The sequence below is a fragment of the Neolamprologus multifasciatus genome, chromosome 14, assembly GCF_963576455.1.
Source record: "Neolamprologus multifasciatus chromosome 14, fNeoMul1.2, whole genome shotgun sequence".
Taxonomy (NCBI): Eukaryota; Metazoa; Chordata; class Actinopteri; order Cichliformes; family Cichlidae; genus Neolamprologus; species Neolamprologus multifasciatus.
Window position 1 is genome coordinate 37,440,148 of NC_140452.1, and position 26,811 is coordinate 37,466,958.

Consider the following 26,811-nt stretch of genomic DNA (forward strand, 5'->3'; position numbering starts at 1 on the left):
TGGTGTTCAGTGTCAAACCAGTGAGAATTTTCTGGCCCAAAAGGTTAAAATTAAAATTAAATCAAGCTGAAGCTGCTCAAAAGCCTTTTAGCAACAAGCTTGTGTACAGAGGAGGGTTTCACTTAAACACCAAGCTTGACATGTTACACCGCAGCCATAGATTATAGTGCATATTGTGAAAGGGTTTTTTTGCAACATCAAAATCTCTAAATTGCAACCAAGATTATCAAACTACTTTGATTTAATGTCTCTTTGAAAATCTCAATGATGTTGAGCAGAATGAGTATTTAAAGGTTGAGCTCTGCATGTTTGCATGTGAGGAGTGAAAAAGGCCAATAACAGTAAAACTTGGACACTCTGCATCAGTCAAACCACAACCAACATAATAAATTATGCCCAACGCCAACATTTTTCAAATGTCAAATATTTGCTCCGTGAAATTTTGATTGAGGTTGGCTCATCGTCATAGACCGTAAACTGTCGTTAGGCAGCAAAATCATCTGGAATGCTATTTATGGGACTTGGCATTATTTATCATCAGCTTTTAATAGCTTTAAATATAAATTCTGAACATTTTTCCTCATAATAATAAAGAAATTGTAATTGCTAAAATTTGAAACTGAAATTTATGTCATTTAGTGTCTTTAATTAATTATGTCAGACAGTTAGATTCATGAAAATGTTTATTTATCACATGTGCAAAAATGTCCAAATAATCAAAAATGTTATATTGAATGTACATGAAATAAAAGGACAATGTACAAATGTATAACCTACATCATTTCGTACAAATAAGCTTTCGTTGGCAATACAAGTTCCGATTTTTACTGAATGCAGTTCTACTGAGGACGTCCTCTTCCTTGTCCGCTCAGGCTGTTTTATGTTGTGCAGGGATTTTTTTCCTAGTAAGTAATCTGGGAGTCGGACTGGCGAGACGCTGTCTTTTCTAGTACTCGTGCTGGCTTAACAACAGCTCTTTAAGCTCCCATCTGGTTCCTCCTGAGCACTCTTTGCTGTTCTGTGTGATTTCGAGTCTTCACTTTGGAGCCAGACGTTGATGACCCACCACAGCGCCGTGGCTGAATCTTATACTCGCAACATAAGTGCCAGTATCACACGACAAACAAGCTGTAGAAACTTACATATTACCATTGCCATCATGGTGGATTGTGGTACCTTTCACTTCATTTATGTATGTACAACAACATGGGGAAAGACTGTCTTGCTAGCTTTCTAATGCCAGTGCACATGAGTTTACGACGTGAACTTGGATTTATCTTCCTTATATTTTGATCAGTCTTATTTTACACTGGGTTTAATGCATTCTTACTCTGCAGATAAAAGTGTAACAACTCTATTTTTGGCACATGTGCATAATTAAAAGTCAAAACTAAAGAATAAAATTGCCCATTGTCATTTCTTTTGGTGAGCCAATCCCATGTACACCAATCTGCTGCTATAAAAAATACCGATCGACTCACCGTCACCCAACATGGAATGGACTGTTTGTCAAAATGAGAACAAAGTGTATGTTGGTGTAGTTCAAGTGTTCAACACACTGAATTATCCACGATGAAGCAAAAAGCCAGAGGTGGACTTGAGACGACAGCACAACGTTGACTCTGATCGAGGTCACACACTTGAAGTTGTGCTACAATATGTACTTCTGTCTATCTAGCATTTGATTGGCTCGTGGTATACACAAAGACATGCCACAGACGTCATTAAAAAGACAGATTTGGGACAAGACCAGATTGTTTTTGGGGTCTTTTTATGCATTTTATTGACATTAATTTTAAAAAAGGAATTACCAGCGACCGTTCTTTATTTTGGGACTGAAAAGCACTCGTGTCGTGTTTAGTCTCAGACTAAACAGGGCAGCTGTTAACTTCTGTTTATTTAATTTTCTTTGTCCTCCTGCTAAGTGTTTTTCTGCTAATGCTACCTTGATAGGACAAGACACTGACAACCGTAACACTTTTTGTACCCGTAGCGATGCCTCTGACATACCTCTAGCGTCATTCAAACCAATGATTTGCATTTCAGTGTGACCGAACCGCCCCACTCCCCCTGATCACTGGCTTATAGCACATCTGACTAAGTAAAGAGCAGGTCTGTCACTGTTTGCCACCTACAGCATTGGATGGAATATTGTTTCAGTATGAACACGTGGGTGTAAAGGTTTTCAGTTTGCCTGCAACATGACTGTAGTTCATTAGCATTGCTTGGCACTGACGCCCCACAGTGGGATTCTGGAAACCTTCATATGAGAAAACTGATGTCTCCAGTGACCGACATTAGCTGTCGGTCCAGTTACTCCCTGTGCTACTCAGCCCAACTTGGTACTGATAAGCCGGCTCCCGGATGGATATTGTACCCTGTGCTGAATAGCTGGAGAAATCTCGGTGAGGTAGGAGTGGCGATCCTGGTTTCCTGTGGTACAGATGTGGATGACCTGAACTATCTCTGGATCCCGGGAAAGACGGAGAGCTTGATGAAGAAGAGGTTGAAGGCGGTATCACAGGCAGACCTCGCTGGACTGCGGCCGAGTTGTAGACGCCCAAGTCAGCTTGTGGTCGCGACACCACTGATGATGCCGGGTGTGGCACCACGGGCGCGACCGTGGCTGAGTTGGTGAAGTGAGCAGTAAAAGGCTGGTAGGGTACGCCTTCCATGCCGTAGCGAGGGTACGGCTGCACTGTAGCCCACATATTACAATTAATTGAAGGAGAGTTGGTTAGGTCATCTGCGTCTGCCGCCCCGGATCCAGACTCTGTTTCCATACCGCCATACATACACGCCTCTCTAGAAGCGATTGCCTCAGTGCGATATGGATGAGAGAGTAAGGGTGATTCGTAAGAAGGAGGCGACCGAAAGTAGTGCTCATCTGAGACTGCGGTTGATGTCTCCAGGTATGACCGTTTACATCCGAGCTCCAAGTGTCGCCCGTTATCTGCAATGTTGTTACAAAGAAAACTGCAGTTAATGGCAATTGCAGCCAATGTGATGTTGCACACTCATCAGCAGAACATACCTCTGTGTTTGAAGCAGTGATAAAGAAGATTGGGATCTCTGCTTTGTGGGAAGTGAGTAGAAATGGGATCTTGGGAGTCCGGGTTAGACAAAGGAACCCCAGTATCATACTGGTAAGAGGACAGTACTTGAGGATGCCCCGCGAGAACTCCTGCTCCAAGTTTCCCCGCTAGGTGACTGTGCGTTGAAATGAGCCTTTGGCGAACCATGCTCTTTGAAATCACGGGATACTCTTTCCTGTAGGTGAGTAGAAGTGATAGAGTAGAAGTATATTTAGTTTGCCGTGTATACATACCCTCGCTGACAGTTATAGTGTCCTGAATGGATTTATGAGATCAGCTTTACTTTCCTGGTTCCTTTTTCTGTAAACATACCCTTGAAGTCTTGAGACACGCAGATCTCCTTCTTCACTGCCTCGGAATCCTTTAGCAAATGGATTGTTTTCTATTTTCAGCTGAGTGATCTAGGAAAATGAGACCTTAATAAAGCTGTTATTCTGAAAAAGTCCCTGCTGATACTGGGCAAGAGCTTTTATAGTTACATTTCCATTTCATCAGTCTACAACTGTGAGCTCTGACCAAAACGGTCTGACTCTACCCTTTAAAAGCAATAAGACTTCACATTATGTCTTCATACTTTAATTAGAATTAATTAATTGATAAAATGATTAATAATTCTAATCAATTTGTCTTAAAAACTCCCTGAAAAGCAAAATGCTGAAGCTAGAGTGGTGACAGGCAGGGCTGGACTGGCCATCGGGCATACTGGGCATTTGCCCGGTGGGCCGCTTGTGATTTTTCATTTTTATGGGCCGATGGGGTTTTATTTCTTTTATTTTTTTTAACAGTATAAATGAACGGTGGTGGATTGGCCAGTTGGTCATGGTCGACTCTGGGTTGGACAATTACAGCCGACGAGGTCAAATTTTAAAGTTGAGCTGAAAAGGAACGCGATTTGTCCCGTACTACTTCAGCTAGAAAGTTGATCTGCTTTTTTCTCTGCGCCAGAAAGAGGAAACCAGCGGATCTCGCGCTAAACAACAGCAGCACGTTTAAGCTTGATCAGCTGTTGTTATTTATTTAATATTACTTTCTAGTATCAGCTGATGTTTGCTGGAGCCACAGCTGTAAAGCTGCTGGTCATGATATCGGTTTGGTTATCTGGTGAGAGGGAAACATGAAGATGAAACCAGGAGATGTCCTTACTGAATCATCAGAGCTGAACAGGTGATGGAGAAACAGGTTTACCTTTTAGGTGACATGAATGAGTTGAAGTTATGAACTGTTTCTGAGAGACAAATAACACCAGGATCCTTTTTTATGTAGCTGACAGTTGGTAACTGTGCAGGGGCGGGTCTAGCAAAGTGTTGCCAGGGGGCAGGTAGGGCATTAACAGGGAGAGGTGGGCACAAAGATATACTTTTCTTTCTTATTCTCATTTAAAATGTCTCACTTTTAATAAATAATTATCTGAATCTTACAACCAAAGTTTTCATCTGAAGTAAAAATGTATAGAAATCCATTATTGTATTCAGTAAATATTAGGTCTAGTATACCCTAGTAAGTTATAGTATTCTTCCCTTTGTTAAGGTACCATCTGTGCTGTCTGCAATGTTGCTGAAGAAAGATGTTGAATCTATTTAATTACTGGAGAAAAATAATAGATGTCTGTGCATTTGTTTTATACGTGCATTAAATTAAAATCTGTTTTGTCAATTAAGCATCTTGAGGCAGAGGGTGGGGGAGTGGTTCCCTATTTTTCTTTCTTTTCTTTTTTTGCTGGGAGTTGGCGACCCTATTAGTGAGGTATATGTAATAGGTTGTTTTATATTTTTGCTAAGTACTGTTTAGAATACCAGAATAGGGAGGATGGTGTAAGTTTAAGTTTATTATAAAGGCTTTATGGCTTTTCCTATAATACCTGGGGGGCCGGTCACTAGTCAAAATGCCCGGGCTGATTTTTTGTCCCAGTCCAGCCCTGGTGACAGAAACTAGACAGAGATAGCATATTTCTCCCATATTGGCTTCTCTTCATTGGCTAAATTATTCTCATCACGTATAAGGTCTTGAATGATCAGGTCTTATCTTAAAAACCTCATAGTATCTTATAACTATAATAGTCAGAGCACTCTCAGACTGCTGATTTACTCGTGGTTGCTGGTGCATTTAGAATGTAGAATAGGAGGCAGGTAGGTGTGTTCACACCTTGGTGCCATACTCTACACCCCTCTGGTACTGTAGCTGTAAACAAACATTGCTTAGCACAGCAACTATCTGGCATTTTGGCTAAATTAAACTCAAAGAAGTTCAGGGGAAAGCTGGATGGCAGTGCTGTTTTGACCTCCAGGTGGGCGTGTCCCCACGGATAGGTCTAGGCTGTTGGGAGTTCCCAACGATGGACTGAGTCTTTTTCATTCACTTTGGATTAAATGATTAGCTATTATTCATCTCTGGCTCTCTTCCACAGTGTATTATTTTTTCTCTCTTGCTTCCATCTACCCCAACCGACCCCACCCCCTCCCCCAGTCTGATTTTACAGACGACTCCTTCCTTCGTCCTGCTCTTCTCACTGTCACCAAAAGAGTTTTAAAAATATGATCTCCTCAAACTATAAAGAAAAGGAAAATATTGAAATTAAGTGAATGTCTCTGTTTAAAAAAAAAAAAATCATGATGTGATATTATAGTATATAGTATACCAGAAATCTGTTCACTATTTTTAATTATTATATTATATATTAAATTATATCAGTAAGGAAGCTGACTAAATATTAACTGATCATTTATGGCAAAGGGGTGGGATTAAATAAGTGTTTACTTCTTCTTCCCTTTCAGCATGTAAATTAATCAGAACGGCAGCTATATTGAGATGTATTGATTTTTTTGTATGGTATTTTATTTCTCTCTTATTTCCTTTCTAAGTGTACCTGTATATTGTTTACATGTCTGAACTAAAAATGACCAAAGTGCTTGCTTAAAGGAGGTTGATAATTGTCGGGGTTATCTCTGTCGTATTGTTGTTCTTTGCCTTCCAACATAAATGTCTGTGGTGATTTGGTGTTATCTAAATACAGCTGATAAATGGAAAATTCAGTCACTGTTCATGTCAAGGTTATTCCTAGTGCTTCTGCAGTACTTCCATACTTCCTTCCTCTTGTAAATCACTTCCCGGGAATCCTGTTCTGACCACTTGCACCAATGTACAGTGAACATGTGCTACAGTTAAGGCTGGTGGTCCTGCTGATGTACTGCATTGAGACTCTTGATGTTTGCTCTTATGGTTTCAGAAAGAGAACAGCAGTGAAGACCTTCGACATGAAAGTCAGCTCAGTTTGTTTGTTTCTCACCTTTCTCACTCACTATGTATTAACAGACCTCTCTGTATTGAATCATATCTGTTATTAATCTCTGTCTCTCTTCCACAGCATGTCTTTATCCTGTCTTCCTTCTCTCACCCCAACCAATCACAGCAGATGGCCCCGCCCCTCCCTGAGCCTGGTTCTGCTGGAGGTTTCTTCCTGTTAAAAGGGAGTTTTTCCTTTCCAGTGTCGCCAAAGTGCTGCTTATAGGGGGTCATATTCAATTCAATTCAATTCAATTTTATTTATATAGCGCCAAATCACAACAAATGTCGCCTCAAGGCGCTTCATAGATACAGAGAAAAGCCCAACAATCATATGACCCCCTATGAGCAAGCACTTTGGCGACAGTGGGAAGGAAAAACTCCCTTTTCATAGATAATTAATAACAGATACGATTCAATACAGAGAGGTCTGTTAATACATAGTGAGTGAGAAAGGTGACTGGAAAGGAAAAACTCAAAGCATCATGAGAATCCCCCGGCAGCCTACATCTATTGCAGCATAACTAAGGGAGGATTCAGGGTCACCTGGTCCAGCCCTAACTATATGCTTTAGCAAAAAGGAAGGTTTTAAGCCTAATCTTAAAAGTAGAGATAGTGTCTGTCTCCTGAATCCAAACTGGAAGCTGGTTCCACAGAAGAGGGGCCTGAAAACTGAAGGCTCTGCCTCCCATTCTACTTTTAAATACTCTAGGAACAACAAGATGATTGTTGGGTTTTTCTCTGTATCTATGAAGCGCCTTGAGGCGACTTTTGTTGTGATCTGGCGCTATATAAATAAAATTGAATTGAATTTGTCACAGAAGTCATTTGGTGTGTTAACCAATTTTATCTCCACAGAGAAACCGGAAGTTGCCTGAACAAGATTTGGGGAGAGATCTAAAAATAGGAGGAAGCATGAAAACAGCTTTAATTATTTATTATTAGTATTACCTTTATTATTATTAGTATTAGTATTACCTTTATTACCTTTATTTAACCAGGAAGTCCCACTGAGATAGAAACTAAAAGCATGAAGTTGCATGGTTATGGTTGTTTTTTGTTTGATTTCTGCTTTATATGGTCAGGGTTATGGTGCTTTTCCTCACATTTAGATAAAACACTTAATACCCTCTGAGCACTTAAGACTATTCTAAACCAAATGCTAATTATTACAGCATACATTGGAGACATACCTTGTGGTTTTGATAAGAGGTTACGGAGATGAAGGCTGTCTCGTGAAAGACATGGGTGCAGTAAGCAGTGTTCTTCGATCCAAAGGCGTTGTTCTCATCAGCTTTGACTATGTGTAGCCTGGGCTGGTACTTGTGCATGGAGTTCAAGATGATCTAGCAAGAAAAAGGAAGGCATTTATTAATTTTCAAAATTACTGAGCATACCTGATGTGAATGGTGACTAGAGGACACACACATCAATCAGCTACAGTACAGCATTAAAACCACAGACGAGTGAATAACACCGATCATCTCTGACTCCACATCATACCACAGAAACGTCTCAAAGCAGTTCAACACAACTAAGCCAGTGACCCAGTTTTCAAACTTCCTAGATGATCCAGTTGAGCATTTGTGAAGTATGGACAACAAACTGGATTCATGGAGATCCCACTCTGCAACTCACAAGACAAAACGATGCAATATCCCTGTGCACGGTGCTTTTGGTGGGCTAAAGGACGAATCCATGTGGATCAACTCAGCTTTTCTGTTATTTGTTTTTCACCCAGAGTTTGGAAAGCTACAGGCTGAACTTAAAAAATGAATCAACATAAAAATGTTTTTAGTCTGTGATAAAATCGGCCATGTAGACTCTTCATTTAATGAGCAATTAAAGGTGATAAATGCAAATTAATGCATATTACTCTTGAACAATTAATCATTTCCAATGACAGCATGACAACTTCCACTGCCCACCCTCAACACATCAACTTGTCCTTATCCCTGTGTGCGTAAAATAAAGTGATGTTTGCTGTATTTCATCATCTTGCTAGCACTGCATAAGAGAAAGAAGCAGAAGTTATTTCATTTTAAAAGCAGACATATAAAAGAGGGCAGTGATTTCAAATAGTTATCAGCAAATATACAAAGTGTTCCTCTGCAGTTTGTCACAAATATGGCTGTTAGCTAATGTGTGGTTGCTATATTTCCCAGAAAGATAAAAAATGTTACTGTCATAATAAGAGATGGAGAAAGAAATACCAAAGAGAGGACAGGAGGAAGCTAAGAGATTAACGTTTAAATCTTAAATATAATTTCCTTATTAATTTTAGAGTTTATAAATCAGATGTTTTGCTTAAATATGTTTTGGTGAAACAAAATGAAAAACAAATACACTGATTTGTGTTGCTGAAAATAAGAAAACATAATAAACCCGGGGTTTAGTTAAAGTTTAGTGGAGGCTAAAACGGTGGGTTTGCAGTACTCTGCAGTAATGCAGCATGTTGAAGTGATACAGAGCAGGTTGTGGTCTTCATGGTCAATGATTCGATTCTGAATTCTTCCTTTTATATTAGCTTCATAGTGTCAGAGGCTGAAAATCGGAGGTAATCCAGAGCAGCAGCACATGTCAACTGATTTTGGAGCTCAGAAAAAGTTATTATGTGACTTGTTTTTGAGCAATGGAAAATAATAAAATTGATAACAGATATCATTTATGATTAACCACATTTTTTAAGTTCAGTGAAGTTTAGTTTCACCGGCCACAATCAGGCTCGATTACTGCCAGACCTGTTAAACCAGGAGATAGACGAGTCTGACAAAGTGAAGGAGGCTTGTGCCTCAATCTAAGGGAACAGCTGAGAAGACAAGGTCACTGACATCTGTCAGCCTGAACACAGTCACAGAGTCATTTCCAAGGCTTTGGGATTCCAGCAAATCACAGTGAGAGTCATTTCTCCACACATGGAGAAAACTGGAAGTGCTGGTGAAGCTTCCCATGAGTGGCTGGCCTGCCATGGGAACATCTAAAGAACTGCAAGCCTCACTCGCCTCAGTTATGGTCAGAGTTTATGATTCAACAGTGAGAAAGAGACTGCACAGAAATGGTGTCCACGGTAGAGTTCAAAGGAGAAAACCACTGCTGACCAAAAAGAACATCAAAGCTCATCTCACATCTGCCAAAAAACATCTTGATGATCCCCAAAAATATTCTGTGGACTTAAATCCATTTGAGATACTTTGGTATAATCTTAAACACACTGTTCATGCTTGAGATGCTACAAGTGTAGTTGAATCAGAACCACACATTCATCTGAAAGATTGCAGTTCTCGCTGCCAAGGGTGGCACAACCAGTTATTGGGTTTCTCAAAATGGGCCAGGAAGGTTTGACTAACTCTTTTCCCTTTATACATTAAATCATCACAACTGCATTTTGTATTTGCTCAGCTCCCCCTATTAAAAAACGTTTGATGATTTGAAACATTTAAATGTGACAAATATGCAAAAACGTAAGAAATCGAGCAGGGGAAATACTTTATCACTGCACGGGAAGATTACCAATAATCTTAGCGTTATGGTAAATGAACTGGAATGTATACAGAGCCTTTCTAATCAAGTTAATTTTGATTAAAAAACAAGTTTTAACAACAAGTAGAACTTATCTCACAGCATGAACACTGACACCAAATATGGTCATAATTACTGTTTTTGTTGCAGATGGTCTCCGTGCCACTGACACTGTGTGTGTGTGTGTGTGTGTGTGTGTGTGTGTGTGTGTGTGTGTGTGTGTGTGTGTGTTCACCAATTCCAAACGGTTGGGATGCTGTGTTTGCTAAAAAATATGAAATCATTTTGAATTTGTCTCAAAAATGTCTAAATTGGGACGGTGCTGTAGGGACATTTTGCAAATAAATAGTTTAACTGTAACACGACTGGCTATAAAAATGGGAAGCAGTTTGTCACCATCTCCAAAAAAACGTCAAATTGTGGAACAATTTTGTAACAATTTCTGGTTTTAGCGTAAGATATAGTTCCATTCAGACACTGTCCTTTTCAGAAGAGGCTTTGCATATTTCAGCAAGACAATTCTAAACTGCATACTGCATCTATTACAACAGATCTATTACAATAGATGAAAACAATTGGATCAACCCAAAATGAAAAATGTCACAGAGGAAATGAGAGACTGTTGCGCAGTCAGAATCCTCTGTCACACAGCAGTGGGGATCACTCCTCTCTCCTCTTTTCCCAGATGATTGTTTGAACTCTTGTTCAGAGGTTATGCTACACAGTTGTAAATATCGCCCTGTTACTTGCATTAAAATGACCTTATTTCTTTCTTAAAATGGTCATGTTTTTCAGTATGTTTTTGTGCAAATCAATGCAACTCTCACTTATGTCTTCCTGTAAATATGAAACAATGAATTTCAGACTGTGTAATGTCAGTGTGTAGCAGTTTTAAAATGTTAACAACCTTTCTGGCTGACTGCCCTGCAGCCCAACGTCTCCCATGTGCACACTATGCTCGTTAAAGTACCAACATTTCCCTCTGAATCTCATGTTAAACTGAACCCTTTAGTTGTAACATGATTAACGCGTTGAGTGAGATCTTGATGTTTCATTTCCATCACAGGTGAGTGTTGCTATGTGCCAGTATACCAGTATATAGCAGGTGGCCTGTGTATAGTGTGTGTAGTGTTTACATTGTTAGGTATCTGCAGGTCAGCTCAATAGCATCACTCTTCTCCCAGCGCTGTGCCCAGTGAAGCGTTAGCAACAGTAGGGCAGGGTCAGCGCTAGTCCAGCTCTGTCAGGGCTGATAATCGTCAAGCTGTGCACCTCGACTCCCTCCTTCTTTTGCCAGACACTCTCCTGAGGAGTCTTCACCTCCAGGGAACTCCCAAAGAGAATCAAAGGTTGAAGAGGGCGTGGGGAGCTAGGCTCAGGTTCAACAGTGACCAGCCCCTCACTCACTCACTTCTGTTGCTGAGGCAGGGTGGAGACAGAGATAAAGCTATTGGCTGGTTCACTGGAGGCTCTCTGTTGACCTTTGTCTGCTCTGCTGTCTGGCTGCTGTTTGGGGTGATACTGGAGACTCTTGGGTGACTGAAAGCACTGATCAGGGAAGCCCTCTTAGATCAGTGAAGAGTTAAAGAAATTGCTTTCATCTCAGCTGATTAAAAATGGGGATTACTGACTTTGATTGAGATGAGTCCTGAAAAGGCAGCGAGTTATTTTCTGTAGTAAAGTAAATGATTTCATTGGCCATATTACAGCCAGTGAAATCATTTTAAAATGTTTCTTTCCATTATTACAACAACGGGTCAGATGGTGTTTGGTGAGTTCTGGATTCCTACGAAACTCAGAGTTAACCCTTAAATATATCATTTACTATTAAATATCTATATATATTTAAATGAACTGTTGAAAAGCACTTAGGCCAGTTATAGATGCACCACAGTTTTTGTTGTTGTTGAGGTTTTAGCAACTTTTGAGCAACTTATTCATTTCTTAAAAGCATATTTTGGAAACAGCAGCTAATCCTGAGTAGCTAGCGTCTGTTTGCTAACGAGCAGATAGTTTCTTCTGGTGATGCAGAACAGGTTGCATTGCCAAAAGCAAATAGCAGTTGAATTAATGTCTGTAACTGACTGTGATGTCACCAAGTATTTAGTTTTTTAGGCATGAATGACCAAAAGAGAAGCTGTGACCTGTGTTGACACCTGACTCATGATGAATTATAACTGGTTAAAGCAAAGTGGGGCCAGAGCCACTGAGTTAGCAGCTTTTTCCTTTGTGCTGTTTTTATTTTGAGTTAAGGAATATTTCCGTTTTACCTTAAATGCTTCTCTGTGCACACATGTTCCTGCAAAAGGTGGAAGATGTACAAAACCAAGCCCATCCCTGTTTTCAAAAACATTCTAGGACCTAGTTTCTTTAGCCTTTTCTACAGGTCACTGGAGCACAGGTGCTACATCTTCAGTGTGATACCTTATTTCTAAACTCTGGTTCCAGCTCTGGATAAAACACAACATAAAGATGCTGTTTTTGACCACTAAATAGACTCTAATTACATTATTATATTATCTCATGAATTTCCAATGTGAGAATCTTTCTATCACAATTAATTTACTACTACTAAACTTATTGATGCCACACTAAACAGCCTATGAAGAACAGTGAGAGCTATGGTCAAAAGTATAATTTTCACATTATAAAAAGAGCATAATGAGGAGTTCTGTCGCTCTACTAGAGGCACTGTTTTACTGCACACCTCCTGGTCTGCGCGTCATCTGGGCCCTGCCTGGCCTCTAACTTGCTCTGTCCTCATTACTCGCCCTTATCACTAGCAAGGCACTCAACTCAATCTGACAGCAGGCCCCGCCACTGATCTGAGAGGTTATGAACCTAATGAGCCCGCCCATTGATGGGATGGCTTCAGACAAGCTATCCTAGAATCCCCCTGGGGAGTGCTGCCACAGTCACACTCTTCACCTCCCTCTGCAGTTCTCTCTCTTACACACTTCATCTCTTCATTCCATCTTTCCATCATGAATCAGCCTGTGAAAAACAGCACGATGATATTGCTGCTCACATATCTATCAGTCAGATATTCAGTTCAATTCAGCTTTATTTACACAGCGCCAAATCACAACAACAGTCGCCTCAAGGTGCTTTATATTGTAAGGTAGACCCTACAATAATACATACAGAGAAAACCCCAACAATCATATGACCCCCTATGAGCAGCACTTTGGCGACAGTGGGAAGGAAGAACTCCCTTTTAACAGGAAGAAACCTCAGCATAAACACAAACATTTTCTAAACATAAGCAGGTAGTTTTGGTGCATAAATCTCACCGAGATCTGGGCTTGACGTCAGCCCACGTTTGTTAAAATCCAGCTTTCAGCTGCTTATCCAGGTCCAGCTTGCCATTGTTGGCCTCCCTCTCCCCTACACCTCCCCAACAGCTCTTCTGGCAGGGCACCAAGGTGCTCATTGGCTCAGTGATATTATCTCTCCAGAGTGCCCTGGGCCTAACCCTGGACTTCCTCCCATATCAACAATCCTGAAACACCCAGGAGCCATACAGGATGTTGATCCCGTTTGACGTGGAGGAATATTAGCAACATCATCAGCAAAATACAGAGAGGGGATTCTGAGAACACTTAAACTGACACGCCTAGATAGTTTATAATAGCTATCCAAATAATGTTTACAGATACATTAAATAGAGGTAGAATGAATAATCAGAGGGAGAGCCTTCAGTTTTTCTGTGGAACCAGCTTCCAGTTTGGATTCGGGAGACAGACACTATCTCTACTTTTAAGATTAGGCTTCAAACTTTCCTTTTTGCTAAAGCATATAGTTAGGGCTGGACCAGGTGACCCTGAATCCTCCCTTAGTTATGCTGCAATAGATGTAGACTGCTGGAGGCTTCACTGCGCGTTTGTCCTTCTCGCACCTCTTTTCACTCATCATATATTTATACACGAGTACTTCCACAGTGTGTCTTTTGTCGCGGCAGATGGCCCCGCCCCTCCCTGAGCCTGGTTCTGCTGGAGGTTTCTTCCTGTTAAAAGGGAGTTTTTCCTTCCCACTTTCACCAAAGTCCTTGCCTATCGGGGGTTGTTTGACTGTTGGGGATTTACTTTGAATTATAAAGCCTCTTGAGGCAGCTGTTGTTGTGGTTTAGCACTATATAAATATAGCTGAATTGAATTAAATAGTACTCATTAATAATTTTTTAGTATAATCAGTTGCAACTTTACAATAATGTTCATAAATTTGTTTGGAAACAAATGTTTATTATCTTTTATTCAATTCAATTCAATTCAATTTTATTTGTATAGCGCCAAATCACAACAAAAGTCGCCTCAAGGCGCCTCATTAGCATGTTTCATTATAACTTCATGTTTAGTTAACAGTAAAGCACTGTTGACTAAATTGTAACTGACAGTCAGTGATTTAAGCACAGTGGTCATTTTAAAGTATGAATCTTTCTCTCGTGTAGTATGTTTCACCCTGTTGGCACCGACACTTTGGATTACTGAACTGAACTTAAATATTTTATGTTCGTATTAATTATGTTTTTATGTATTTACTTGATTATTTTTAAAGATATGAAGATATATGCCTTTCTACTTATTTGACCTATTTTATAAATGCTGTAATGAAGGAGTTTCTCAACTTTGGGATAAATAAGTATATCTTAGCTTTTAGCTTAGCTTATATTCGGTTCTATGGTTGCTATGTTAGCAAGCCTGTTTTTTATTTTTTTGTAACTTATATTGGAAGTATTGAGCCATCCATCAATGTTATTCTTTTATCCATTTGGACCTATTGTGAATATTAGTCACCAAGTGTTTTCTAAAGATGGATGGACACAGCATCTCATTCCAAACATGAGATTAACATTTAATTCCCATCATAGTGTTAACTAACATCCTCCATAGCTACTCACATGCCCAAAAGGGTCCAGGTGGTTGTTTGTTAGCTTCAGCTTCTGAAATGACACCAGCTGCCGCATCCAGTGAGCTCCAGTGGCAGGGGAATCAGGGTGCACATAGAGCCTGCCTGGCATCGCCGGCTCGGCCTTCCCAGCCACCATCCTAAAAACAGATTACAAATGGAACAGAGTGCATAGTTGCTTTCAAGAGCCAGGGCTGTTTTTCAGCGACTAAGCCAGGTTCTTTAAGTTTAACATTAGACATACAAGGCTCTCCAGCCTCACAGCATTAAGTCCTTTATACTGAAAAGCAGTGATCCCTGCTAAAACTTCATTCCTAATTATACTGCTGCAAGGTGTTACTGAGAAACACCAGAGCCCACCAACTGCATGCCGTGCCACAAGATCAGAAACAAATGGCTGTAAAACAACTCTGCTTGAAGGTCTGCTTGAATTCTTTTTTTAAGCTTTTCCTGGCAAAACTATTTTGTCTGTCCTCAGTATGAAGGCAGGGCAGCTACTTTGTTGTTCTAACGGATGGAGGACTAGAATGTCATCAAGATACAAAATCAGCTGGAGCAACAGTCAAACTTGGGTAGTTTTTCTCTTTCTTTTTAAATGTTTTGTAATTGCCCTGCAGTAAGGAGGTGCTGCTGGCGAGGAGCCACAGTAACAGTTACCTGCTTAGGTCACTCTAAAGGCTCTGCTCTTTTAGAATATCTGAAACAAACCAGCAACAGTTCCTCTTTACGTTTCTTCTTTTCTGGGTTAAATAAGGAATTAGAAGAATTGTAGTGGATGTCATGCATTTTTGTGAATGGACAGACTCCTGAGGAGTGCTTCTTCTGGAGGGGTACTATTTATGTACAGATTATTACTCTGTTTAATGAAGAAAGCCATGCTCAGATAATAGAATGTATCCCACATTATTTGTAATTTTTTAAAAGGAAATGTAGAAGTATAATCATGACAGTAACAAAGTAGGGATATTAATCCCAAACACACACACACACACACACACACACACACACACACACACACACACACACACACACACAGACACACACCTCTTCTTGCGTCCTTTGAAACTCACCACTTGTTGTCACAGAATTTGTAGCGGTGGTCGTCAGCTGGGACGATGTCAATAAGCAGGATGTATTTGGTTTTGGGATTCATCCCAGTCATTTTGACCTTGTAGCTAGGAAACATCCTCCTGTTGAAAAACACAAAGGAAAACTGTTGGACACACACTCTATGTTTCTGCAACAACATGAAATATTCCCAGAAAAGCTGATCTCAGCTTCTGCCACACAAATTAGTTCTTAATTGGCCTCAATATGGACGGAGATGTCCACCCTCAGCTTTAACATTAACGAGCTTAAGCACCGTCTGCACAGTGCGGTAAATATATCATGTCAGTGATTAGGAGTTCTTTCAAAGGACACAAGTTTGGATGATTATGTTATCTGGACATGATGTCACACTTCAGAGAAGGCAACACATTTCAATGGTAGCGCTCTGCACTGGTTTTCTTCATAAGAAAGGATCTTGTAGGCCATTAAAAAAAATTTAGCCTGTAGGAAGAGACCAGTATTGATGCTGGTGCAGTTGAAGATCTGATTTGCTCCATGGCAGCAGGACCCACAGAGATCACAGGATTCGAGAGACAGACAGAAAGTTGCCATCCTGGACATTTGAAATAAACTCTACCTGAATGTTACGTTAATAAAACCTTCCTGTCAGCAGAAAACGACATCAAACGCGTTACAAATCCAGCATTTATTTAACAAACCTCTGCTTAAGATAGTCCTGTCTGTGAAAGACAAAGAAAATCTCACATTTCTTGGCCTGGTAACAATTTGTGAGATGTCACTGAAAGCATGGGAACATGCTTGATCTTTTAAATGTCTCAAATATGTTAATATAGCAGCCAAGGCTATAAAGCACATGAGGGGAGCTACCTTTTGTGACCTCTTCTGGGAAACCAAAAACTTTTTCATCCCATCTGTGCCAAAGGAAATTTTGCAAAAGCCTCTGTAGTCTCTTATAAAGCCTTAAGTGGTTTTTAATAGCACCCCGGATTGGACAGAAGATTAGACAGCTGGCTTGTCACTGGTAAGAGGCAATGGTCAAAAAGGCCTGGAGTTTATCTGCTGGTGTTGCCCATGGTGACATAGTCAAACACTGTAATGGACAAGCTCACGTGTTGTTCTGGGAGGACTGCAAGGCATCAAAACCCCTGTCTGCGTACTGGCTGCTCCAAATGGTGCAAATGCCCATCTTCAAACGTTCATAGTGCTGATCGTGTTACTGTAAATACTCCATCACGTAAGACGAAGGGGGCGGCGGGGGATTGAGAGCAGGTAATTTAAATCTCTTTCCCAGGCTTCAAATCCAATCAGTAGGAGGGATCAGTCCTGCTATCATCTTCACTGAAAGACGGGTTAATCTTAGGAGAACATTCAAAACAGACCTCTGCTCATCTCTGACTCCGCTCGCAGCACACAGTCGGAGCAGTTGGAGGCCTGTGTCAACACATGTGGCCCTCGGATTTGTATAATATGACCATAACTATCTCACGGCTCACTCTGCTGGGGGATCTTTAGCCAATCTTGAGCAAGTAAATGTAATGAATAGCTGAGTGACATCACACTCTGTGTTTACATTGGTTCCCTACAAGCATCGCTTTCACTATGCAGTTGTGTCCTGTGAGCAGGTACTAAATTATCCAGGAAAATTAGGCTCAACTGAATAACCAAATAATAACCCCCCACATAAGAACCGAGCTACCGGTAACCTTCCCCTGGGAGCTGACATGACATCTAGTGGGAGAACCAGATTAACTGGAAGGAAAAGAGAGAATAATGAATATAAAACCATTGTTTGGCAAGGTATGTATATGTTCACCTCTTTAATGAGTTTCCTCATTGTTCAGATTGTTCAGGGTTGAGCTTTAGGGTTGTATATATACATATAGTTGTGGAATGATCTACCCTTGCATGTTAGGCAGGCCTCTTCTCTTTCTGAATTTAAAAGTCTTCTTAAAACATATTTATTCGCTGAAGCCTTTGGCATTGATTAGAGGGGTTGACTCAATTTGTTTTAACATGTTTCATATTTTAGTTTTTTAGTTATTTATTTTATCTTATCTCATTTTAATTTTTATTTACTTATACTATTAGCATGTACAGCACTTTGTGAACTCTGGTTTTATGTTAAAGTGCTTTATAAATAAAGGTGGTATGGTATATATATATATTACCTGGGGGTAACCCACTTCACTTAAAGGACATATGGATTTGTAGTTGAGAAATTTAAAAAAATACATTTTTAATAAGAATTAAAATGTGAATAATTACAGAATAAATTAACAGCAGTATGTGGTTAAAAACATATAGCAGTAAAAAGACTTAAATGAATTGGGAAGTTTGTATATATGTGAAATCAACGAGTGAAAGATCGCAAATTCAATTTACCAGCTAGGGTGGGAACCCAACAGCAACACTAATGCTAATCACACTAATATAAATATTAAATATAAATAGGTGGTTACCCAACGGTTGTTTTCATGGAAAGGAGACACAAATGACACTGTAAATATTTTTAATTAATAAATGCCTGTTTTGGTGGAAAGAAAGTAGATAATATTTTTTAACAAGTCACTTCAGAGTATTTTAGGGGATTATTATTAAGGGAGCAGTCTGTATTATAAAATATCTTTACCTCCTAAATAGCACAAGTTGTTTGTCCTTTCCTTTAAAATGGTTTACTCCCTTGTTCTACTGTAGCAACATCAAAAGTACCATTAGGAAACTACTTTAGATAATTAAATCCTATTTTGATTAAAGCGTGGACAGTACATATTGTGATGAGTTATTGACTTATTATAAAGTGCCACCAAAATATCTGTGTTTGCTGCTGCTGTACAAGATGAGGTGATTCATTATACCCTACTTACTGCAGTATCAATACTTTGTCCCGCCCCTATTTTAAGTCTAATGTATTAAAACGCTGAATTAAATCGACCCAGGATAACTGCTACTCAAAGACAACATGAAGGGATACATATACATTCAGCAGCGTGACTAAGTGAGTGAACTTAAGGGGGGGCATGAGAAATGGAAGTCGGTGAGTGTGTGTATGATATCAGTGTCAGGGTGTGTGTGTTTCTATGTCCAGCCAGCTGTTTCTCTTAACAATCCCACATGTTTAGGCCCTCCAATGATCCATTCCTTCTCTGGGAATCTGCAGTACTACAGCGAGATCAAAAGAAGTGTTGAGGGTAAGGGGGGAGTGGGATGAGGATGATGAAGCGCTACAGCCTAGTAGACTAAGGCCTGTTGTGGGCGCCGGGTTCCTCTTATCAAACTGCTCCTACTCACTTGACGGGCTGTGTACAAAGAGGCAGAGTGAGGCAAGAGCTGCGGTGGGTGCTTTGAAGAAGGAGGATTACACCTGGACAATGACACTCATCATAACAAGTCTTCTAGACTCAGCTAGCACTGAGCTAGTTTCATCTCGGAGTGTTTGGGAAATATGGGATCCTTATGGTTCATCTGCATCTGTCCTGACTCCCCTCTCATCTCTGCACTGCAATATATATATATATATATATATATATATATATATATGTATATGTATATATATATATATATATATATATATATATATATATATATATATATATATATATATATATATATATGACAAAACTGGAGGAATTGAAACTGTCCATAGCTTAAATACACATAACACTCACATTTTATTATGAATGTTTTTTTCTTTCCTCACCATCACAGATTTTCTTCTCACATCAATTCTGCATATTTATGGAGCCATATGATCTTCATTGGTTCTATTCCCATTTTAAAGGCTTTATTTGTGATTTAGGTCAGTTTAATTAAAACTGTCAGTTGTTATTGATTCCTGATTTTCACCAGTTCTTAATAAAGTCTACAAATGATCTTAAGAAAACAAACAAATACAATAACAACAACAAAAACGTCTAATTTTTGAAGTCACAAGCAGACTCTCCTGGTTCCACAGGTGGAAGCTAAAAGGTTCCAACTCAATCACAACTGAACCGATGATGTAATCTGAATGATGACATAGCCGGTATAAAGTGCACCCTTAACTGTATTTATACTGGCAGTTTTTTTGAAGTGACCATTCAAACATAAAAAAGGAGAACTATTTTATTTTATGCATGACAAATGATAGCAGAATACCAGAAAACAGACCTGTCAGAATACTTGAAATCACCTCTGTGCTGGTCCAAATGTCTCTTTGACCACATTTTTAAACATGTTAAAAACAGTACATTATGACTGTGGTCGGTAATAAAGTTATATACCTGAAAAACCTGTGCATATGTTTACATTCATCCAACTTGATTCAATCAATGATTCAGAAAATATCCTTTCCAACTATGTCTGAATACGATTGGCTTTCCTTAAACTTTACATTTAGTTGGGTTAGGATATTAGCCAACGACAACTAGAAGTTGAGTAACGCCAATTTTTACTGAGGAATGCCAACATTATGTTATTTGGCGACTACAACACCTCCAACAGATATATGGATATTATTTTTATTTTTATTCTAGAAAAGAACAAGAGTTCAAACTGCATCCAGGGCAAAAATCACATTGTGCTGCTAGCAGAAGTTCTGCTCTTTGCTAGCACCTGCACAGATAGCACAGATAGCATGCTAACGCTAAGCTAGCCGAGAACCCAGAGCTGAGTGTATGCAGACCCCGGCTCAGCAGCCAGAGCCTGAACTTCAACTGGTAACAAAAGTGGCAATGAGTAGTTCAGCTTAAAGCCTCCCTTCGTACTGGTTCATGTGTCTGAAGTAATAACAGTGGCGATCACTTTGAATTCTCTGTGGGCTGCTTTTCATTTTAGCTGTGTGTCGTCTCTTCATACGGATCAACAAAAAGAAAGATTGGACGTTGCCTTCTTTAAGACAGGGGCTTGTGTTGGTGTGTGCAACTGTCAGAGGTGGGTAGTAACTAATTACCAGAGTTGGGCAAGTTTCATTTTGAAAAGTAATTAATTATAGTTACTAATTACTTCTTCAAAAAAGTAACTGAGTTAGTAACTGAGTTACAAGATACTAAAAGTAATTGATTACTTGAAAAGTAACTATTGCGTTACTTTAAAAAAAAGTGTTTAACCCTCTGGGGTCTAGGTCATAATTGGCCATTTTTAACTACTTCTGATGTTTCCTCCACATTTCACCTTTAAAAACGATTTACTTTGTCTTGTTTGGTATCATTGTTTTCAGCACAACCTCACGTGTCTGAATTTACAGTTATGTTTTCATTTTGACAAACTGTATTATCACAATTGATCTAAAATCAGACAAAAAACATAAAATCCGAGTAGAAAAAGTTATTTTTTACTGTAACAACCACAAACATGTTTAATGAATCATATTTCATAACTTTAAATGCAAATATAAATTGTCAATTTGAAAATTATATGGACAAGTTTTGCAAACAAAGTTATTTGCAGCCATTTATCTTTTACCCTTTTTATAAAAAAATAACCATTTCAAACTGTTTACAGAACAATCAGCTGTTCTGCTTTCAATAAGATTTCACACAAATTATTTGTGCCACTCCAAAAAAATAATTTCTGTCCACTACAAAGGAGAACATCACAGCCTGATACCTGCAGGTCTGACAGCAGCAGGTGTATCACTCCTGTTTCTACCTGGAGACAGCAGTCGCCTCATTGTTCTGACACACAACACAAAACTATCCACAACACCACACACTAACTACACAAGACAACACATTAACTACACCAAACACGCTAAACGTCACAAATCTCTCACATCTCAAAACTCGCTCTCTCTCTCTTTTACTCTCTCTCTCTCTTGTTGTCACCCCTAAAACTTCCCCCTCTTCCTAAACAACCAAATGTCATGTTGTCATATCATTTTTTGATTGGTTGACATGGTGCATTTTTCCACCAACACGAACGGGCTGTTTTTTGTTTGTTTTGGGGGTTATAAGCAGTAGCAGTTTTTGATACGGGCGACACGGGCGGTTGCCCGGGGCGGCATCGTGGTGGGGGGCGGATGCACGGGCATCGGCAAAAATAAATAAATTGCTCGTACTGCCCCGACATCAGCCAGCGCATACTGGGAATGTCATAGGCACCGATCGGTTTTCTATCGCCCATTTGCTGGGAGTAAGGGCGCCCTCCGTTTGCGAGGTGTGCCTGCTGCTTGTGGCACAGGGAGGAGAGGACGGCGGGGGATTCTCTGGCTGGCTGGAGCAGCATCTAATAACCAACTCGCAAAATAAAACAATAAAAAAAACCCAACAAACACGAAAACACCAGACATCATGATACAGACTCATAATTTGCGCCGATGTTTTTTCGAAATTCTATTCTCGAAAAGTGAGCGCGAGAGCCCTCGGTGCGCCTGCTCGCTGCTGAAGTCAAAGTAAACTTTATTGTCATCTCCGCTACATACAGTCCAGTATATAGAGAGACGAGACGACGAGGCTCCAGTTACAGCAGTGCAAGTAAACAAACAACAAATATAAGAAGAGTAAGAAAATAAATATGCACTTTAGGACTCGGGGTAAAAGGATCAATAACAATTTAACATTTATAATTTACAGTTTGATGATTTAAAGTCTCACACACAACCCGTCAACAGGGGAGGGGCCGGCTGCTTCCAAATAGAGCACATTTCATTCATAATGATGTAAATCCAAGCCCATCATGGATTCATGATTTGAATCCTGGGTTGTGTGAAATCCCAGAAATAAACCCTCGACAAAGTGAATCTGTGAACTAAGGTGTCGGTCTGTTAGATCATGTTGTGGTGATCCTTGGGTTGGGGGATTTGTGTTCATACTGAAGTGCAACATTAAAACCAATGGAAGATGGACGAGAAAAGTTCAAAGCCATCAGGTGCTCAGTTTAGAAAAAAGAGAAAAGAAGAGGAGGAGAAACGAGCAAAAGATGCAGGTAAGCAGATGTGTGATTGGATAATGGCAGGTCATCCTGAACCAATCAGAATCAGAATACTTTATAAGGAAATTATGTGGGTTACAGTTGCTCCAAGAAGAAATGGTAAAAATAGCAACAGTAACAGACTAAACTCAAAAAAATACATTACATGTTACAGGTTTTAATATTAATTAGTCATTGTCAATTGTTGATTCATCCTGTTCATTGTATGACGAATTATGATGGCTGTTTGGTAGCTGTTTGCATACTATGCATACTCTCTCTCTCTTCATATGTGTGTGTTTCTCTGGTGAAATTCAGTATGGTTCCGACAACAGTTTTATGTTAATGTACAATCCTTAATATGTTTTGTGTGTGTGTGTGTGTGTGTGTGTGTGTGTGGTGGGGGGGGGGGGGGGGGGAGTGTTCGCCCGGGGCGCCAAACAGGCTAGAACCGCCACTGGTTATAAGCAGCGAGTGCTTGCTAGTGCTTGCTAAACGCCGCGTATATATTATTTATCATGACTCTGGTTTTACGTGGCCTATCAACACAATTTAAAAACTGGTACCTTCTTGCTTTGTCTTTAAGTGGTCATGTGATTGTCTTACCACGACTACTTTACTCTTCCTCAATCAAACAGCAGCACTCATGCGATTGTTTTGCCCCTGAGCTCCAGGTGTTGTGCTAGAAAGTGATCACCGTCCGCGGGAGCGCGCAGCTGCTTAAAGCTGTAGCGTCCAGATTACTTACAGCTACTTCCGTGCAACTGATATAAGATGCGTTAAGCTGAACACAGCTTCAACCGTCTGTTTGCTGAAAAATAGTAACGCGACCACATCGTATTTTCTTGTTAGTAACTGTAACGACGTTGTAACGATAGAAATAGTAATTAGATTACTCGTTACTGAAAAAAGTAGCGCTGTTATTCCCATCACTGCTAATTACATTTACTCAGTTACATTTACTTGAATAACATTATTATGTATGTATGTATGTAAGTATCTGGCTACAGTACTCAGTGTGAGTAACTTCAGTGAATGAGTAATAAACACGTTTTATTCAAAAATCCATGAGACAGACACAAACATGCAGTTTATGCCAAAGTGAGACTTCTTTGTTGTTTTAATGTTATTCTGTCTGCTGAGGCTGTTGGGCCATTGGGAGGAGTAAAGTTACACCATATACGTCACTGCTTTGCCCTATTCGGACATATATTTATATTACCTTCTCTAAACATTAGTTTAATAATGATTTGGAAAAGCGTTTCTTCTGCTTAGATTCATTATTTTGTAATCATGTTTTTTTTTAATATGTCGTTTATTTTCAAATACCAAAATGTGCGAATTACTGGTTAATCACATGACTCTTAGACTAAGAGTCATGTGATTAACCAGTAATTATGAGACAGTATTTCAGGTCATTTTTTTGTGCAGTGCACTAAATATGAACAAAATACACAAGAACAAACCTGCAGTTGGTATATAGCTGCTGTCCAACCAATCAGTCTGCACAGCTTTTGGATTTCCGTTCAGTTTAGCTCTACAGAAATGCACGTCCCCGTGTGGCAGCCAGACCTTTAATGACTACATCCAGTAGTTTGGTTTACGACTAAATGCCTCCATAGCTCTTTCAGACTTGGATGAACTATTTATTTAGTGCAAATGAATATTAGCATTGTAACATGGTTGACTTTACTTGCTATGAATCATTTTTAGCGTTATCATTAGGAGCTTACAGCCATGCTAGCTGCTTTTTGAAGCTGCACTCACCCTGAAGAATAAGAAAGACTGGTGTGTGGACCTCAGACGCATTCTTTCCTTACAACATAATTCCAAGAATTAATCTCTGTATATTTGTTGTGTGTTGTGTTGGGGACAATAAAGTTACCATTGACCTGTAACCCGCCTCTTTTCATCTTTCATTTCTTTTCTTTTTATTTATCTACATGTATTTATGACCTCAATGAATGTAATAAATACGTCTGCTGAGAAATTTCTCCAAATTAGTGGGCAAATGCTCACTGTAGTGACTCTCTGTGATGCACTTTGAGATAATAAAACATTATAAAAATAAAGCAGGGATTGTGTCTGCAGTAACGCCTGGTTCCCACTCTTGGGTGCTTTTTATTGTCTTTATTAAATACATGTTCTACTGCCAAATGCTTTGTGCTGCAGTATGATTAAAATACCTTCTAGCATGATGAGACCGTGAGCACTACATGCACTACTCATGACGTGCTTAAATAATTCAGTCTGGTGTCATTTTCATCTTCAGATCTGTTGCTTGTCAGCGATGAAGCCAATTTTCAGCGCCCGCTGCAGACTGACTGCAGGTAAACTCAGACAGGTCTTCCAGCACAGCTGCACAGCTACACGACTGTACAACTCTTCAAAGGGCTTTAAGGATTCAGAGCCTACTTTATCAGCTGGACAAGGAAAAGCCCATCTCTTAGGTTATACAGCATTAAGGAAAAAATGTGGTGACCTTTTACATTTTTCGCTGAGGAAAAAAAACATCCCGTGAGGAATGAGAGGCGGAGGTCAGTTTGAGAGTGTATTCATTCTCTGGTTAATGTCCAACAGCCTCACTATCTAATCCTCAGGTCGCATTAAATCCAACCAGCCGAGCAGTCATTTGTGTTTTCAATTATGCAGTCGCCGCAGCAGGAACTTTCTGTCTCTTCCTGAAAGACAAAATCATAACTGCCGTATGTTACTGCGAGCTGTCTAAACAGATGATCCCAGAAAGATATGATGCTCATCTTGCATAATGAATCATCACTAAAAAATCACTTTTCCAGAAAACTATGTTTTCACTCTGAAGAGTATCGCTACTTTTCAATATGTTATATGAATAACAAAGAGCTCGACTGTTTCCAGGTTACTGTTGACGGGGAGATTCAAATCAGGTGAAAAACTTTGTGTTTCATAAACTCCACCACCAATCCTGCAATGCAGTAATGCAGTACGTTAATGTAACAACAGCAGAAAATACATTTACTGTAGCGATTTATGCAGATGTTTAATATTTCTTCTTTGACTCCACGTCTGAACAAACTGTTTATTCCAGTGTTTATACCTGACAGCAGACACTGGCTGCTTCACGTGTTCCATATCCAAACAAAAATGCAGTAACACAAGGGACTGAAAAAACCATGAGAAATTGTCCATTTTCTTAGATTACATTTTGAATGTAGCTCTTTTGAAGTACTTTCACAGTAGAGTATTTACTCTTCTGTAAAATGGAAATAATACTGCAAACATGAACTCAAACATTTCTTTTAATTTTTTATGGTTCATCAGAAACACGCCTCACTCACCTCCCCGCTTTAGTAATGATCATCTCTGTACCGGCCTCGTGGAACTTCTTCCACAGCTCCCTCTCGTGAAGGACGACCTTAATGTTCTCAATGTTCTGAAGGAAGAGTCGCAGTTACAATCAAAACTACTCAGACCATCCAACAAAATGCAAAATAGTTGCATATAAACACCAAATGGAGCAATTTATAAATCAGCCCAAAGCGTACTATTTCACAGTCCATCCAGAAGATGCAAGATTGCCCTCCGTGCGTACCTGGTCGGGCTCGGTGGAGCTGGGAACGGTGGGAGCTGTGGACAGGCCCAGTCGCGACTGGTCTGGAAGCAGATCCGTCTCCCCGCCGGTCTGGAGCCGGCTCACATGTTCGTCCGTCACAGCTGAAGCTTTCTCCTGAAGCATCGCTGCAGGATTAGAAGAATACCCAGCTGTCAGATTTATCAGTGAGCAGCAGTGAAAGCAGAGGGGAACTGCCACTGTGGGTGAGGCCTGGCACAGGACACTTTCCAGATGTAATGTAGCCTCATGTCATATATAGTTATAAAGTATACTCCTGTATATACTCTATTACTGCGAGACAGCATTGGCCTTAAATCAGTGGTGCCAAGAACTTTATGAAGCTATGGTCATTTTTTGCTATGCAAAACTTTCTTTCAAAGTTTTTGTTTTTCATTAAATGTTTTAAACACTCGTTTTTATTAACTTAAAAAATGATCTGAAATAAAACAACTCTCCCTTTTATTC

The 26,811-nt window shown here is 39.7% G+C and overlaps 1 protein-coding gene across 3 annotated transcripts in view; it reads right to left on the reverse strand.

Moving 5' to 3' along the window:
• Positions 1 to 1,100: 1,100 nt before the first annotated feature.
• tbx4 (T-box transcription factor 4) overlaps positions 1,101 to 26,811 on the reverse strand; it is a 31,493-nt gene continuing 5,782 nt past the window's right edge. For 2 of the 3 annotated variants that reach the window (XM_085130636.1, XM_085130639.1), the window contains exons 2-9: positions 26,326 to 26,471; positions 26,072 to 26,166; positions 15,869 to 15,988; positions 14,791 to 14,938; positions 7,568 to 7,720; positions 3,408 to 3,496; positions 3,035 to 3,270; positions 1,101 to 2,953 (exon numbers count right to left, since the gene is read on the reverse strand). In XM_085130636.1, the coding sequence (XP_084986762.1) occupies positions 2,298 to 2,953; positions 3,035 to 3,270; positions 3,408 to 3,496; positions 7,568 to 7,720; positions 14,791 to 14,938; positions 15,869 to 15,988; positions 26,072 to 26,166; positions 26,326 to 26,471 (1,643 nt within the window). In that variant the 3' untranslated portion in view covers positions 1,101 to 2,297. Of the gene's footprint in view, positions 2,954 to 3,034; positions 3,271 to 3,407; positions 3,497 to 7,567; positions 7,721 to 14,790; positions 14,939 to 15,868; positions 15,989 to 26,071; positions 26,167 to 26,278; positions 26,472 to 26,811 lie in introns of all 3 variants that reach the window. The other variant, XM_085130638.1, reaches the window with a different exon arrangement.